The sequence below is a fragment of the Poromitra crassiceps genome (genome assembly GCF_964638095.1).
Source record: "Poromitra crassiceps genome assembly, chromosome: 21".
Classification (NCBI taxonomy): Eukaryota; Metazoa; Chordata; class Actinopteri; order Beryciformes; family Melamphaidae; genus Poromitra; species Poromitra crassiceps.
In genome coordinates this window covers 25616409-25635564 of record NC_139638.1, presented here as the reverse complement: position 1 = coordinate 25635564, position 19156 = coordinate 25616409, and the positions used below count along the sequence as shown (strand labels likewise).

The 19156-nt window shown below is 43.4% G+C and overlaps 1 protein-coding gene across 3 annotated transcripts in view; it reads right to left on the bottom strand.

Moving 5' to 3' along the window:
- The window catches only part of abl1 (c-abl oncogene 1, non-receptor tyrosine kinase), a 61019-nt gene that overhangs the window by 8266 nt on the left and 33597 nt on the right, over window positions 1–19156 (bottom strand). For 2 of the 3 annotated variants that reach the window (XM_083657701.1, XM_083657702.1), the window contains exons 3-4: window positions 6605–6769; window positions 2416–2711 (exon numbers count right to left, since the gene is read on the bottom strand). In XM_083657701.1, coding sequence (XP_083513827.1) covers window positions 2416–2711; window positions 6605–6769 — 461 coding nt within the window. Of the gene's footprint in view, window positions 1–2415; window positions 2712–6604; window positions 6770–14708; window positions 15157–19156 lie in introns of those variants that run through there. The other variant, XM_083657703.1, reaches the window with a different exon arrangement.

Sequence of the window (19156 nt, the reverse complement as noted above, 5' to 3'; positions counted from 1 at the left end):
GAATGGACTCTTTGCACGAGTTAAAGGAGAAAGTGAAAAAGAACAAGCTTGACTGGTGTGAAAAGACCCTTTGAAATCGAAAGAGGATTTAATGGTCTATTATAATCCAACCCCTGGCGAATTCCATGACCACTTATCAAATTAAGGCCTAACGTAAAAAAACCCCCACAACAGCCTGAGTTTTATTAACACGGGAACTAGGCATGCATGATATATTGGAAATCATATGTTGCCCATATATATCTGCCCGAAGAGCAAAATAACAGCATTGTTAATATCGGTTATGGGTATCGGCCAACGTTTTTCAGTATGTTCAAAATGTGATTATCATACAAACATGTATTTATACAGATCGTATCAACATCAGTAAATATCAGTTATCGGCCATAACAGCAATGTTAATATCCGGGAACCTCTGTTAATCAGAGTAATGTTCATGACCTACTGTAGTCAGATGAAGGAAGGTTTAGTGTTGAGGATTGCTGAGGTAATCTCAAAGTTTTTGGAAAAGTCCACCATACCAGACTCCTGACTGGTAACTCTCTGTGGGGGGCATTAAAACAATGTGGAACAGACCCTTCTCACAGGGGCCATTTTGTGTCGAAAAGGCAGGGTAATGAGGGTTTCCAACTTCCATGATTGGAATTTGGAAACCCTCATTTAGTGTTTTGCTTGCACCCGTGTTTATTCTGCCTTTTCGACACAAAATGGCCCCCGTGAAAAGGGTCTATGGTGTGTGCTTGGGAGAGTCCGTCCGTGTGCATCTGCCTGCACAGATGCATGTCTTAGCGTCTGCGTCAGCGTCTGGCGAGCCTTCTGCTCTGTCCTTGTGTCTACTGGCCGTTACGAGCCGCAGAGTGGTGGTTAGGGGCATTCCTGTCATGCCGAGCGTTCCTCTAGCCAAGCTCACCTCGCTCGCTCCATCACACACAGGAGAGGTGGCAGCTCTCTGCAGCTGGAGGGCTTCTTCACTCACACATCAACTAGCATTTCTAGGGGAAATCCCAAAGCGATATACGACCCTAGCATTCTCCAGGTGCTGCTACACCGGCAGAAAAGCCATCATCCCCCGTGCTTAACATACATGTCAACAGTCTTCACAGCCGTCGTTTGTAGGGCTGGGTATTGGCAAGGATCTCACGATACGATACGTATCACGATACTTGGGTCACGATACGATTGTATCACGATATATTGCGATGCGATACATATTGCGATATATTTTGCGATATTCTACAGAATTTACTCAAAATTAAATAATAGAGCTAAAGATACAACACACTGTAGTGGTAATAATATGTACCGGTACATCACTTTATACTGATAAGTTAGTGGACAAATTTAGTCAAAACTACTGAGTGTTGAGTGTTACTGAACGCATCGATATGGGAAATATCGATACAGTATCGATTAGGGGTGGGAATCACCAGATGCAGAGGCCTGGCATGGCATGGCCTGCAAAAACTTTTTTTTATTTTTTATATCGCGATACTTGGCGTCCAAGTATCGATACAGTATCGGGAAATAAAATATCGCGATATATTGCCGTATCGATTATATTGCCCAGCCCTAGTCATTTGTTTGTACTGTGGGCTTATGCATCATAATACTCTTTCATACGTTCCAACTAGAGCTGAGTGATTCCATGTAAGTGTCTATCTTGAAGATCATTTAGGCCAGGGATGGGCAACTTTGATGATAGAGAGGGCCACACAAAAAATGTCCTCGCTATACCAGAGGGTCAGATTGTGACCGTGCACTTCCACCAGTGAGTAGCCTACTGTAACACCATCACTCCCAATTATAGCTACTAATTTGACGAAAAGGACTGGTAATCCAAGTTTATTATACCAACATTTATATTTTTCATATTCAAATTGAGTAATTCTTCCATTCAGATGACGCCAGAAACTTTGCTCTAGCTTTAGAACAGCCCGCTATAGCAATTTGATGGGCTACATCACCCAAATATGTGATATTAATCAGATTAGTAATGTTGCATGTATAATAGCATTAGCTCAAATGCTAACGTTAAACAGTATGTGGATGGACAATGCTAATGCCATTATTAGCGCCATGTTCTGGGTTGTACAGTAAAATAAAAACACAGATTTCGGTGGTCTAACCTAACCAAAACTTTTTTTTTTTTTTTTTCCCACCCAGGGGCCACACTGAGTGAGGTCGGGGGCCGCCAGTTGCCCACCCCTGATTTAGGCAGAAGCAATGACAAATAAACATCCACAAATGGAAGTTTTTCTAGATTCGTTAAGTCAACAAACTGCTTAGACATGTCTGTGTGTGCATGTCTGTGTGCTGGGTTGTGGTTTATGGTGGTAGAAAGGAGGGTTTTGAACCTAATTCTAGGAGAAAGCTTGGTGTGTGGAGATGCGTCCATCTCTCTCCCCCATGCCTCACCTTGCTGTCAGACGCAGTGTTAATCCTGTAATGGTAGACTCGACCCTCGTACCGCAGGGAAATGGACCTCTGGCCCGGGCTGCTCTCGCTCTCCCGGACCAGGAAGCTGCCGTTGATGCCCGAGCTGAGCAGGTACTCGGCGGCGTTGCGCGACACGGGCCCGTGGTACCAGCTGTGCTTCTCCAGGCTGTTGACGGGAGTGATGTAGTTGGACGGCACCCAGCCCTGGCCGTTCTTGGTCTGCGCCTCGCACCACTCTCCATTGTGGTTGTAGCCCAGCACGCGCAGCTTCTCTCCTGGTGGGGAACACAGCGGACATTAGGCTGATATCAAAGAGGCACTGCAGGGATCATGACGTATTTTTGTAGGCGTACTATGCGTACCCAGAAGTCCCTGCACTTCCTGGTTCTTAGGGGGGGGAAGTTTTGTATGGGAAGAGGCGGGCATGGAGAGACAGGAGAGGGGGTGAACACGCTGCTGCAAGGTAATACAAGCGTTCATTTTCTCTCTCTTTCTCTCAAAAACAATCTGAGCGTTGCTAAAATAAGCTTGTTTAGTGGCGTACGTGCAGGTGTGCAGGCTGCCGAGGCAGGAGGGGCACGCGCGCAAAGCACCTGCGATCTTCCTCAATACTGCGCCAATTTAAAAATAAATAAATCTGCTCACGTTAGCTAGAAGATTTAGAAAATAGGTTCCAGGTTGAAAAATACAGACATTCTCCTTTAAAGTGAGATGAACGGACTGGAAACTTGATCTTAGATCAAACAAATGTTGACAAAGTTTTCCTTTTTGGGGGACATACTTAGCAGTGGAAAAAAGAGAATAAACTGCAATATATCGCAATATCGCACTGTTATCATATCATGACTTAAGTATCGCGATAATATCGTATCGTGGGGCATCTGGTGATTCCCATGCCTAGTCATTGTGTTTTGAGTCAGACTTGCAGAAAATTGTCTGGGGTTGTCTGTCTTTTCCACTGGTCGTCACTGTGTGAGCTTGACTTCTTTTCCCTAGTTTAGCCTGGATAGGGGATGACTAGTTTAGCCTGGACAGGATGACTCAACATGAAACAGGGACTACGAGCAGACTAGTACCATCACATTAGTCAAATTCATGTATTAGGCTAGGTAACTGATAATTACTTGACATGATTGGTAAATGGTAAATGGACTGTATTTATAGAGCGCATTTTATATACTGTAGTCTATCGACTACCCAAAGCGCTTTTACGGCGTCTGCAGCCATGCAGGGCGCTAACTGCTCGTCGGGGAGCAGTTAGGGGTTCAGTGTCTTGCTCAAGGACACTTCGGCACACTGCCGGGAGGAGCCAGCCTCGAACCGGGAACCTTCCGATTCCCAGGCGACAGCTCTACCTCCTGAGCTAATGCCCCCCCATGATTGACTGATAATAAGCAGCTTCTCATATCTAATCATATACTGCTATGAATTCCAACTAGGCATATCCAGTAATTATGTAATCCATGTAATGTTAACAAAACAGACTAGTAACTACAAGGCAACTACTTACTGGCACCAGGACATGTAGCCAGAATGATCTCTTTACACTGTAATATTGAGCATATTTGAATGAACTGAAAGCTATTTCCAAATGTGTGTTTTGTACAGATCATTTCATTGATTATTTCAGTGCACCAGTTCTCTCCTTCCTGACTCTTCCTTTCCCCTTTGTCTGTGATCCATCTGCAGTATTGTTTCAGTCGCTTCAGTGGAGTCATCAGGAAGAGACAGACAGACAGACAGACAGACAGACAGACAGACAGACAGAGTGAGACAGACAGACAGAGTGAGACAGACAGACAGACAGACAGACAGAGTGAGACAGACAGACAGACAGACAGACAGACAGACAGACAGACAGACAGAGACAGACAGACAGACAGACAGACAGAGTGAGACAGACAGACAGACAGACAGACAGACAGACAGAGTGAGACAGACAGACAGACAGACAGACAGAGTGACAGACAGACAGACAGACAGACAGACAGACAGACAGAGTGAGACAGACAGACAGACAGACAGACAGAATGAGACAGACAGACAGACAGACAGACAGAGTGAGACAGACAGACAGACAGACAGACAGAGTGACAGACAGACAGACAGACAGACAGACAGACAGACAGAATGAGACAGACAGACAGACAGACAGACAGACAGACAGAGACAGACAGACAGACAGACAGAGACAGACAGACAGACAGAATGAGACAGACAGACAGAGACAGACAGACAGACAGACAGACAGAGTGACAGACAGACAGACAGACAGAGTGAGACAGACAGACAGACAGACAGACAGACAGAGTGAGACAGACAGACAGACAGACAGACAGGGAGAGTGAGACAGACAGACAGACAGACAGACAGACAGACAGGGAGAGTGAGACAGACAGACAGACAGACAGGGAGAGTGAGACAGACAGACAGACAGACAGACAGACAGACAGGGAGAGTGAGACAGACAGAATGAGACAGACAGACAGAGTGAGACAGAATGAGACATAGACAGGCAGGCAGACAGAGACAGACAGACAGACAGGCAGGCAGACAGACAGAGAGAGAGACAAACAGGCAGACACAGACAGACAGACAGACAGACAGACAGACGGAGACAAACAGGCAGAGTGAGACAGACACAGACAGACAGACAGGCAGACAGAGTGAGACACAGACAGACAGAGTGAGACAGACAGAGACAGACAGACACAGACAGACAGACAGAATGAGACAGAGACAGACAGACAGACAGGCAGACAGACAGAGACAGACAGACAGGCAGACAGGCAGACAGACAGACAGACAGGCAGACAGACAGACAGAGACAGACAGGCAGACAGACAGACAGGTAGACAGGCAGACAGATAGACAGACAGACGGCAACAGGACGTGAGGCAAAAAGCGGATTTCCAGTAAGGCGCATAACATCCTGAACACTTGAAGGATGTCTAGACCTGAAGTGTTTAGACCGGGCAGAGTTTGTCCACACACAACACAACACAACACAACACAACACAACACAACACAGGAACTTCCACTAAAGGGCTCACTGGACCAACATGGCAAGTACAGAGGAAGACCTCCGTCCAAAAGCATCCCAGAGGGAGAGTGTATTTACACAGCCTGTGGTGAGTGGACTCTGCAATGACATCATTTGTTTTTCTACTAAACTCAATGGAAAATATACATCAAAGGCTAATAAGGCCATGAAAGTGAGTCAAGTGACCAAAAATATCGATGACCAATCTAGGCTGCTGCACAAATTAACTGAACTGAAATTGTTTTTTGAACATATACAGTATGCGAAATCTCAGAATAGCGTATTTTCATTTTTAATCTTGCCATAACAAAGTCACGCACTCAGAAGATGCTGAGTTGTTGTCCAAGAAGCCAATTAGGCCGAGGAGAGGAGATGGGCGGCTACTGTATGCTTTAACGAGGAGATGATTGTTTATGAGCATTAAACACGTTGCAGTAGCCTACTACAACCAGTGTGTCATTTCCATTCATACATTTCCGCTATAGCCATTTATATTCACCGCTGTGTCACCTAAGTAACTTTCAACTTTCACAAACTTCAGCATGGCAAAGCAGTTGTTTGCAGGGTTGTATTTTCCCACTACCAAGGAGCAGAAATGTCGCACGCACTGCTGTTCCCATCTGACAGCCATCTGTCCTGGTTGTCCTGCCGTTACTTTGTGCATCTGAATATGACAGAGCGCATTTCTTTCTCTTCATATTTGGACAGCATGAATCATGGCTAACACGAAATAAAAAATGACTTTCCCAAATACTAATCAATTCTTGAAAACTTGATTTTCTCGTATAATATTTTAGTAATGTAGCTACATTCTATGCTCAGACGCCTATTTATTTGCTCAAGTCCACTCCAGATGGTGGAAAGACACCTAATTAAATGTTAGTTTTTCGTGACACTTCAAAACGTTACTTCTGACAGCTGAATAGAAACACTCCCTCTAATATAAACAGCGCGGCGCGGGTGCATGTACAACTTTGCCAGCGGATAGCATCATCACTCACACACACACGCACGCACGCACACACACACACACACACACACACACACACACACACACACACACACACACACACACACACACACACACACACACACACACACACACACACACACTGTTTTCCTCACCTTTAGTAATGCTGAGGGTGTTGTCACCGCTGGCCACAAAGTCGTAGAGCGCCACAAACAGGTTGGGGTCATTCTCGCTGGGTCCGGCCAACAGGTTCTCTTTGGAGTTCCAGCGGGCGGCTTCTGTCAGACCCTGGTGCTCAAAGTCTGGTCTCTGGAGAGCTTCTGCAACAACACAAGAGAACCGCCCTCGTCATCAACACATATTCCATTCACTAAAAGATGAGCTAGAATAGATCAATCAAAATGAGAACATCTGTAGGCAAATAAATAATATGTGGTTTCACATACGCTTTGGTATGCAGTGGCATCAGGAAGCAGTATTCCATCGTTCCTACATTTCCATATAGAGAGGAGAGCCAAAGTGGAACGTCACTTCCTGCTTCAGCACTGTACCAGAGATTTTCATCCGCCATTTATTTTCCCATAGACATTTTGTAAAATGCTTATATATGGCACAAGGTTGATTCAGAAAAAAATGTCAACATCACACCTCTCCTCCTAGTGCCATTTAAATTCTTCCATCCCCCCAGAGGGACACTGCAAGCAGATTGCAACAATCAGCTGTGCCTTCATCCAAACTGCAGGTCAACAGCTGTGGTCCCACTGTGGTATTAGAGACCTCCTGAGTGATCACCAGTTGTGTGTCACTGTCAGGCTCTAGTACCTTTCATTTCCTGGACTATCCCCCAATCACGTGTCAGTTATTTGACTAGCGAGAGATGACTAGCGCATATGAGAGCGTGAGGCTATTATCTCGTCTCTCAGCTACAATCTTCACTGCAACTGCAGAACGGCTGTTGCGGCTTAGAGACTTCACAATGTGTTCTAGTAAAGTGCCTGAGTTTTAAAGTGCTTTAACTAACGGTTATGCTAATTATAGACCCAGCTTGAATTATGGCAATTTTAAAACAGTGAATTTGATGGGAAATGTGAAGAAGAAGAGGAGGAGGAGAAAATGGAGGAAAAGGCAAAAAGGAGATGGAGAGATAGTGAAGAGGGGAGGGGATTTTAAACGGCAGTTTGGCCTAAACAGACGCTTGATTGTGTTGATGTTCAGCTGTTGTCGCACGTGTTTTGGGGGACACACATCTCACCCACCGCCCGCGCACACACACACACACACACACACACACACACACACACACACACACACACACACACACACTCACACAATATCACACCTCTTTTCATCTGGGAATACTAGAGTAGAGGCTTTCAAAGGTGTCCAGCACACCTTCTGAAGGGGTGGAAGAGAATTTCAAAGGAGACACCAAGACATGAGTGAGGAGGGGGGGGGGGTGTCTTAAATTGCCTACGTCAGAGAAATAAAGACAGACTTTACGAAATAAGCACCAATAATGATGACAGATTAGTAATTATTTACTCATTCTAGGGCTGGGCGATATTGGGAATTAAAAATATTTATTTCCCCCATTCTTATTTTTTGTTTTTGCTCCAAGCAAAATGTTTTATGGTCACTCATGATTCAGTAGGTAGGTGGTTGGCTTGGTTCCAGCCTTAAAACTCGTTATAGAAGGATTTTTCTAAATGTCTATGGAGAAAATGAATGGGGAACTCTCTTCCGGGGCAGGAGACGTCACGTGACTGTTCAGCTCTATTGCTCTTCTCCGACTGATGACGCCATGCGCTCTGCATGTAGTGGAGATGTTCCTTGAAGGAACATCTCCGATATGTTCCTTGAAGAAGGAACATCTCCACTACAAACTTAATTTACCACCTGATAGCATGCAGACTTTACCAAAACATCAAGTAAGAAGAGAAAACGTCCTACTCCTAAGATACAGACCCTATCTCTGGAGTAGCCTTTACGGATTACCGGTACATGAAAGAGTTACAAGTATATCTATGGTGGGGGCTGGGCTATTAGCTCAAAGCATTCCAACAGAAGTACAGATTTTTTTATTTTTTTGTCTGTTGACTAAGGTGTGTGAGCTCTGCTTCTGTTGTCTTTGAGAATGCCAAGAAATGTGGCCATGACCACTCCAAAGTAAAAAGTATGACTGGAACAAGTCATGGAATTTACCACCTTGGATGACCAAGAATCTACATAGTGATGATGTGTGATGAGTAATAAGTAGAAGCATTTTAAACAAAAGAGAACCAAGGATTGAGCCTTGCAGAATTCCACAGTAGGCCTGTGCAATAAAATCGATACGGCAATATATTGCGATATTTCTTTCCGCAATACTGTATCGATATTTCAGAAAAATATCGTGATATATCACCATATCGATTTTTTTTGTACAGCCGTGTCTTCAGTGACACAATCAAAATACTTTTTATTTCAGTGCGTTCAGTAACACACTCAACACTACTCAGTAGTTTTGACTAAATTTGTCCACTAAGTTATCAATATAAAGTGACATACATATTATTATTACACCTGGGCGGTACAGAGCAAATTTAATTTTCAGTAAATTATGTAGAGTATTGCAATATATCGCAATATGTATTGTATCGCAATGTATCGTGATACAATCATATCGTGATACGTATCGTATCATGAGGTCCTTGCCAATACCCAGCCCTATTCCACAGGTGATACTATCAGAAACAATACAAAACACTTGTGTCCTACAGGTATGTCCTGAACCAGTTAAGAACTGGGCTAGAGAGATCCCACTTTTCTAATGGATCTAGTAATATCTTGTGCTCAACAGTATCAAAAGCAGCGCTCAGATCAGATCCAGCACTACAAGAATAGAGAACGTGTTCAATCTGTATCCATAAGGAGATCACTTATAACCCTAAGAAGACGTTTCTATCTGTACTACGATGGAGTCTAAAACTAAGGAAAATGTCAAACAGGTGATTTGAGTTCAGTGTTGCCCCTACCATTGGTAGGGGCAAGAAATGGCCCACCCCCCAAAGGGACCCCCCACCCCCCTGAAAGAATCAAAATAGGTTTTATTTATGTTATCTGCATAATGTATGTGGACCCATTTTAATTAATCCCCCCCAAAGCAGCAAACCTAGGGGACACACTGGACTTCACGTACTTAGTAATGGTCCATATGCAGCACATTATGACCTGCCCAAAAGTAGGAATGGAACAGAAGAGTCTCTGCTTGATCATAAAAGGTGCAGATGTCCTCTAAGAGCACTGCAAGGCCTCAAAACAACTCATTGTGAACAAGTGTTGACCAAGAGATGTTCACAAGGTGTAACCAAAGGCAATGAACTGGAAGAGGAAAAGAGAAGCTTTTCCACAAGGCAAGGCCTACATCTTCATCAAATAAACTTGTATCAAGTATCAACTATTACAAATATGACATAGAACTGCATATAAACATCAATGATACCACTGTAGCATTGATGTGTACAAGCCTAGTCACACAGCTGAGTAGACTATAGGCTCCTGGAGAGAACAAAACAAATTGTTGGTTACTGTTGCTCTTTAATAAAGTGTTTCTTATCTGATTACTCATTCTTCGATGGAATAATCGGTAGAATACTCGATTACTAAAATAATCAATCGCTGCAGTGATTGATTACATCAATATACCAATTATACATCATCGATATATATCTTATATCAATCGAAAGTGAAAACATAGATATATATCGCCATATCATCATACACCTTGTAAATCCAAAGCGATTAAGGATAGATGAGCATGGCTTATGTTCATAAGTGAAAGGTCATCAAGTTAAGTGATCAAACTAATTTGCACTTAAACATGATTAATTTAGCACTTTATAGTAAATAACAGATCTATTTGGTTTTCATTTAAATGTCTGGAGGAGCTCAGAATTAAGATTGCTTTTTGTGAGTTGATATAAATGTAACTGTGTTAAAATGGGCATATGACATTGTCTCATCGATTGCAGGCCCCTGAATGGAATCAAAATCGTATCGTCCAAAGAATCGTGATTGCCACCCCCCTAGCTGCAGCCCTAGGACTCACAAGAACCTGCTGAAACGAATTTCCACAGCTAGTATACTGCCTGCCTGTTATACTGTTATACGGTACTTGTTCTTGTAAGGTCGTGCCCTTTGACACAAATGATTATCTATATTTTAATTTGTAACAAATATATATATGTATATATATATATATATATATATATATATATATATATATATATATATATATATATATATATACTGTATATGTTTAGTTTTCAGTTATCGTGCCTTTTGGAGTAATATCCTCTGGAAAGGACTGAATGTTCAGTAGATTAATTAAACAATTTACAAGAAACATTTGGTATTGCATCGGCCCAAATGTTTTATTTTCTATCTGTACTGGGCTGGCCAAGAAATGTCATTTTGGTACATCACTAGGTTACGTAAACAAGGATGAGCAGTTTGTTCCCCAGTAAACGATGGCGACTGAGAAAGAAAAAACAATAACACTATTATTCAAGTGGAGAGCAGCACAGCAGTGTTCTCTCAGTCTCAAATGAATTTGGGCCGGAGCTGAAGCCAGAGATGGGAGGGAGAGATAAGCAAACGGCACTGAGCAAGATGGAGACCTGATTTAAAAAAGAAAAAGAGACCGCATGTCCGTCCGTAAAGTTGGCAGTGCGTTTGAGGAGCTCATGCACCACCACATGTCCATTTCACAGACCACAAATACCACAGCTCTTTGTGAGTGGGTGGCGGCACACTGACACATGATGCGCGAGGAGGACAACACACTAAACGACAGGAGAAAAATAAAAAGTCATATGAAAAATGAAAACCTAGGAAGGGGAGTGAGCGTGAAAAGGAAGAAGAAGAAGAAAAAGAGAACGGCCATTAACGGAGAGTTGCAATTCTCCAGAGCTGGTGCAGTGGGAGAAATTACAGCATGTTCTGGCTCCATCACGGGAGATGACACTTAAAATGATGAAATGTGTGGGGAACTTGTGAAGAGTTCAGAGCAGTGACAGCATTGCTGTGAGCAATAGGAATGCACTCAAACTCACTGCAACACTGATACAAAACTCAACGGGATTTCATCGTGTCTTCACTGTAACTAGACGTCTACTTCAACAATCGTCTAAACAATATAGCCCTGTTCGAAACCAGTGCCTATTACAGAAATCGTGGAGTATATAGTGGGTTGGCCACTGTCCGAATCCTCAACTGTTAATTTGATTCACTATATAGTCCACTATAAAATACCCACAATGCACTGCCATTTCTAGTGAACAGCGAATGCATCCTACATTTTCTCTCGTATACCACAATGCAATGTGGTCGTGTTTACCATGGGAGAAGAAGAGTCAGGTAGTGTCTGAAACTCGTTTGATCGTTCCCCATATAGTTCACTATGATCAACACTGCATATAGTTCACTATGATCAACACTGCATGGGGAATAGTGAGTGAGTGAATGAGTGAACCATTCTGAACGTAGCTAATGTCTAGTTCCTGTTCTTCAAGACCCTCTGCCCCTGGTTTTCATTCTAGCCATCTAATTAGGGACTGCAAGGTGAACACAATTAACTAGCTGACAGGATAGAAAGCCTTAGCCTGCAGTACTCTGGGGCTGCGGTTGAACAGTATTTATTTTGCTTAGGATGGTTCCTAACTGAGAGAAATGACCCGGAAGTACCCAAGTGGCAGCCTTGATAAGTGCCATTCAAATGATCTAAATGCTAAGCAAAGGAGCTTCAATGCTTCCTGACTTAGCTCCTTTAGCAATAGGATACAATGCCTTTAAGCATCTTTTATGAACGGAAAGCCGATAATGCCGTCCAACAATTCATTGCGATAAGCTAATCAGCCTGATTCTCTTAGTATCACGGCCGTGCTTTCCTCAGCCCTCCTTCTCATCTTTCCCTGACCCGATGACGTTTCCCATCGAGGTCAAAGAAAAGTGGTCAGGGATAGGAGTTTGGAGGTATTTTTTTGACACTTCAAATCCAGCCTTGGTCACGAGGAGCAGGACTGAAAACCACTTATCTAGACAATAGTCTGGTCCAGTTCCAGGATGTACTAGGCAGATCCCTAGCCACATTTCTCTGAGGCCGGCGAGAGGGAAAAACCTCCTGCTTAGATGCTGCTGTTGCATCACCTGTCATCACCTGGGTGGGAGGCAGTGGAGAACAAGGACAGCTGAATCAGGCCTTAGATCTCGAGGTCTAACCACTGTTTGGAGATGCCATCGTGATGAGAGTATGTTCAGACCAGAGCCTGAGGGAGCAGACTAAACCTAGTAGAAGCGTTGTTTATAGGCCTTGTTTATAAAGACCATCGAGCCCCTAAAGCTTCAGAGTTTTATGCTGCTACTTTGCTCATCTAAAGGCGATATCGTCTGTCTGTCCTTCGCGTATCTCGAGAAAACTTTTGTCGGATCGACAAACGTCGGATCGACAAACAAATAGGGGGGACCTGAAGGAGTGTAATGCCGAATTTCGTGCACTTTGGACATGTGCATACTATGCGCATGTCCGAATGACTATGACTATGCCCCGCATAGTCATAGTGAAAAAGACAAATATGCGCACATCCAAAAAACTTACAGGTGCTGGACAAAAGGTAACTATAACAAAAAGATAAAGTCCGCACACTGAGGCTCCATCAATAGTTTTTTATTTGCGTTACGTTTCGATCTTCACAGGATGCTTGACAAAGATCCTGTGAAGATCGAAACGTTGCAAATAAAAAAACATTGGTGGAGCCTCAGTGTGCTTGACTCTATCTTTTTGTTTCCGAATAGTCATAGTGCCACCTACTGGCAACACAAAATGCGGTTTATCTCAATAACTGTTCATCCGATCGACTTCAAACTTGAGGAGTGCGCGGCTGGGAAGACGACGGAGTGCAGTGCTTAATTTCATGCAATTCGGACACGCACATCATAGCGCCACCTACTGGCAACACAAAAAGCATTTGATCTCAAGAACCATTTGTCCGATTGACTTCAAACTTGGGGCTGCTCGGGACCCAAGAAAGTGCAGTGTCGAATTTTGTACAATTCGACCAGTCGGCTTTCACGTATCTCGAGAACCGTTCGTCAGATTGACTTCAAAGTTGGCGGGGACAGAATGATGTGGGACAGAATGATGTGTGAATGGGGGAAGGGGAGGGAGAGGAACAGGCCCTGGAGTCAGATACTGGATTCTAATCATTTCAACTAGCCTCTTATTTTGAGCAAGATGGCAACTCTTAACAAAAGACAGGTAAGGCTTCCAACTCAAATCAAGAAGCCTCTAGTCAGTTTTGCTTAATTTACCAAAAATACACCACTGGTGTAGAATATCTAAGCATGAGATTCCCTGTCCCTTCTATCTTAAAGCTCTGAAATTGTTAAAGTGTTATTGAAAACTCTTGATCACTGTCACCCCCTTCACTGGGGAGCAGCATACCAGGGCTATTTGCTCTATCAAATCATTTGGTTGTGCAATCATTGGGCTTCACAGTGCTCCGCTCCAAATCACACCGTCTGTTGATTTATTATGTCCTGAATGTGCTCGAGATTTATCACTGATCTTTAATTCAGACGAGTCAAATCAGTTACCCTGCTTTTGCTTTACTTTGTGCAGAAGAGAGATCCTACGAGGCTAATTTGAAGTAATGGAAAATAAGTGGGCTCTAGTCCGCAGCACACCGCAAAAGGAGCATAAAACATATAGGTCTATATTATCGCCCAAATACATTCTTCATGATATAAAAAGGAAGCAATGAATGAGATTAAAGTATTGGAAAAGCGCAGAAAGCTGAAAAGGAGTCAGGAGTGTGAAGGTTGAGATGAGAGCCCCTCTCCTCTCCTCTCCTCATAAACAACAGTGAAGTGGGACACGGCCAGGAGTCACATTTCCTTGTATTCTCTTCTCTCTCTCTTTTTTCCACTCTGCAGCTATAGCCAGTGAGTCTGGCCTCCCTCGCCCTCCCCTGTGCTCTCTCTCTCCTCCCCCTTCTCCACTTTCCAGGCTACACAAAATCATTGTTGAGACTTCACACATGATAGCTTATCTTCTCGCTATTCCTTTTCTCTCTGTACCTCGTCCGCAATGCATGTTCTGTTAGTTATACTCTTGTCATCTTTCTGTACTAATCTGTATACATTTTTTTCCCCAAAAGCAAACTTTGAACAACATCAAATCCCCCGGCTAAGAGCCGACAACAGGGAAAAAAAAACTCTTACCTTCCAAGTAACAGCTGGAGGAGGACGAGAGGCCTTTCTTAGATTTACACCCCACCAATTTTAGGCATATCTCCAACATTTTCATTTGCTTTCTTTCCCTTCCCGCTTGAAAACCGTTGTTCCTTGATCAAATCCAAAGTGTTGCCAAGGGTTCCTTTTGTACAAGCGAGCGCCCACACCACCGGGGGAGCAAATCAATCACATGGGAAAAAAACGCACAAAAGCACAGATACTAGGAGATAAAAACACAACGTTAAAAACTGGGTGCTGGGCATATATGCTGGCTCTCCTCGCACAGGTCCTTTCCCAGCTGCTGTAAAAACGGTGTTTTTCCTCCCCCTTTCCAAACAGGATAGCGGACTCCACTCTGTCCCGCAAAGTCTACCGAGTTCCCCGTCCGAGCGGCTCCATCTTCTTTTCTCTTTGGTTGTTAAGTTAGCTCCGTTTCGACAGGAACACACACGGGGGGACGGATCCGAAAGCGCGCGGCGTCGGGTTCCGAAAAAGCGTGCCGGACATGCAGCTGTGTCAGTTGAGTGGGCAGCGGGGCAGTCTGAACGGTGCCATTCCTCTCCCCTGTCCTCTCTGTGTGTGTGTGGTGTGTGTGTGTGTGTGTGTGTGTCTGAAGCACAGGAACCTACTCGTGCTACAGGCTGCCAACAAAGGGCCTCTTTCAGGTTCGGCCTTGCTGCACTCAATGACATCAGCTGGCTGGGCCCGCCCACCTCCCCCAGCAAACACACACACACGCACACGCGCGCACACACACACACACACACACACACACACACACCCTAACAAGAATACAAACAACACCGTGCCAGCGGCACACACGATTCATACAACAGAAGTGTCAAAAAGTTTTGTTATTAAAAACTTTGGAGTGAAGTTTTTTTTAGATGAAGCAGGGAGAAGAGATTTCCCCCTCAAGCCCTTCTGTTGGGAGTCACGAGATTACAAGAAGCCCCTCCTCCAACATTTGAACCCCCCTCCCCCTCCAGTCCTCTCACTGTCTTTCTGCCCTGCTCTCTCTCTCTCCACTCTGAGATGTTTACAGGTTAAAGAAGAACTGCGCTTCTGGAAACAGCACCGTCTTTTTAAAGACACAGTTGAAAGCCCTGAAATCCAGAGCGGATAATAAGAGAGAAAACTATAACCTTCTCCCCATCTTCTCTCTAGACGTCAAACACGTATCCAGACAAGGCTCATTTGCCGCAGGCTGTTTCAAACGAGAGTGAGCGATGCAATCTAACACACTTGAAGTGATCAACAGAAGAGCTTTATCTTCAGAGGAACACACAGGAACATCATGTGATCTCAGAGAGCAGCAGTGGTTGGGCCAGATCTGGAAGGAACAAATAATCCTTGGCAGAAGCCAAAGCAGTCTTGCGACATGTCTTCTTTAATCACGTCTGTCTTTTCTCAGCTGTCTCCAAGTATAGTTCTACACACCTCATGATGTGTTCAGAGGTTTAGTACTTCTGTCTCCAAGTATAGTTCTACACACCTCATGATGTGTTCAGAGGTTTAGTACTTCTGTCTCCAAGTATAGTTCTACACACCTCATGATGTGTTCAGAGGTTTAGTACTTCTGTCTCCAAGTATAGTTCTACACACCTCATGATGTGTTCAGAGGTTTAGTACTTCTGTCTCCAAGTATAGTTCTACACACCTCATGATGTGTTCAGAGATGATGTGTTCAGAGGTTTAGTACTTCTGTCTCCAAGTATAGTTCTACACACCTCATGATGTGTTCAGAGGTGTAGTACTTCTGTCTCCATGTATAGTCCTACACACCTCATGATGTGTTCAGAGGTTTAGTACTTCTGTCTCCAAGTATAGTTCTACACACCTCATGATGTGTTCAGAGGTTTAGTACTTCTGTCTCCAAGTATAGTTCTACACACCTCATGATGTGTTCAGAGGTTTAGTACTTCTGTCTCCAAGTATAGTTCTACACACCTTGTGACGTGTTCAGAGGTTTAGTCATACTTCTGTGTCCAAGTATAGTTCTACACACCTCATGATGTGTTCAGAGGTTTAGTACTTCTGTGTCCAAGTATAGTTCTACACACCTCATGATGTGTTCAGAGGTTTAGTACTTCTGTCTCCAAGTATAGTTCTACACACCTCATGATGTGTTCAGAGGTTTAGTACTTCTGTCTCCAAGTATAGTTCTACACACCTCATGTGTTCAGAGGTTTAGTCATACTTCTGTCTCCAAGTATAGTTCTACAGACCTCATGTGTTCAGAGGTTTAGTACTTCTGTCTCCAAGTATAGTTCTACACACCTCATGATGTGTTCAGAGGTTTAGTACTTCTGTCTCCAAGTATAGCTCTACACACCTCATGATGTGTTCAGAGGTTTAGTACTTCTGTCTCCAAGTATAGTTCTACACACCTCATGATGTGTTCAGAGGTTTAGTACTTCTGTCTCCAAGTATAGTTCTACACACCTCGTGACGTGTTCAGAGGTTTAGTACTTCTGTCTCCAAGTATAGTTCTACACACCTCATGATGTGTTCAGAGGTTTAGTACTTCTGTCTCCAAGTATAGTTCTACACGCCTCATGATGTGTTCAGAGGTTTAGTACTTCTGTCTCCAAGTATAGTTCTACACACCTCATGATGTGTTCAGAGGTTTAGTACTTCTGTCTCCAAGTATAGTTCTACACACCTCATGTGTTCAGAGGTTTAGTCATACTTCTGTCTCCAAGTATAGTTCTACACACCTCATGATGTGTTCAGAGGTTTAGTACTTCTGTCTCCAAGTATAGTTCTACACACCTCGTGATGTGTTCAGAGGTTTAGTACTTCTGTCTCCAAGTATAGCTCTACACACCTCATGATGTGTTCAGAGGTTTAGTACTGTCTCCAAGTATAGTTCTACACACCTCATGTGTTCAGAGGTTTAGTACTTCTGTCTCCAAGTATAGTTCTACACACCTCATGTGTTCAGAGGTTTAGTACTTCTGTCTCCAAGTATAGTTCTACACACCTCATGTGTTCAGAGGTTTAGTACTTCTGTCTCCAAGTATAGTTCTACACACCTCATGTGTTCAGAGGTTTAGTACTTCTGTCTCCAAGTATAGTTCTACACACCTCATGTGTTCAGAGGTTTAGTACTTCTGTCTCCAAGTATAGTTCTACACACCTCATGTGTTCAGAGGTTTAGTACTTCTGTCTCCAAGTATAGTTCTACACACCTCATGATGTGTTCAGACTAGGTTTAGTACTTCTGTCTACAAGTATAGTTCTACACACCTCATGATGTGTTCAGACTAGGTTTAGTACTTCTGTCTCCAAGTATAGTTCTACACACCTCATGATGTGTTCAGAGGTTTAGTACTTCTGTCTCCAAGTATAGTTCTACACACCTCATGATGTGTTCAGAGGTTTAGTACTTCTGTCTCCAAGTATAGTTCTACACGCCTCATGATGTGTTCAGAGGTTTAGTACTTCTGTCTCCAAGTATAGTTCTACACACCTCATGATGTGTTCAGAGGTTTAGTACTTCTGTCTCCAAGTATAGTTCTACACGCCTCATGATGTGTTCAGAGGTTTAGTACTTCTGTCTCCAAGTATAGTTCTACACACCTCATGTGTTCAGAGGTTTAGTACTTCTGTCTCCAAGTATAGTTCTACACATCTCATGATGTGTTCAGAGGTTTAGTACTTCTGTCTCCAAGTATAGTTCTACACACCTCATGATGTGTTCAGAGGTTTAGTACTTCTGTCTCCAAGTATAGTTCTACACACCTCATGTGTTCAGAGGTTTAGTACTTCTGTCTCCAAGTATAGTTCTACACACCTCATGATGTGTTCAGAGGTTTAGTACTTCTGTCTCCAAGTATAGTTCTACACACCTCATGTGTTCAGAGGTTTAGTACTTCTGTCTCCAAGTATAGTTCTACACACCTCATGATGTGTTCAGAGGTTTAGTACTTCTGTCTCCAAGTATAGTTCTACACACCTCATGATGTGTTCAGATGTTTAGTACTTCTGTCTCCAAGTATAGTTCTACACGCCTCATGATGTGTTCAGATGTTTAGTACTTCTGTCTCCAAGTATAGTTCTACACACCTCATGATGTGTTCAGAGGTTTAGTCGTACTTTTGTCTCCAAGTATAGTTCTACACACCTCATGATGTGTTCAGAGGTTTAGTATTTCTGTCTCCAAGTATAGTTCTACACACCTCATGTGTTCAGAGGTTTAGTACTTCTGTCTCCAAGTATAGTTCTACACACCTGATGATGTGTTCAGAGGTTTAGTACTTCTGTCTCCAAGTATAGTTCTACACACCTCATGATGTGTTCAGAGGTTTAGTACTTCTGTCTCCAAGTATAGTTCTACACACCTCATGATGTGTTCAGAGGTTTAGTACTTCTGTCTCCAAGTATAGTTCTACACACCTCATGATGTGTTCAGAGGTTTAGTACTTCTGTCT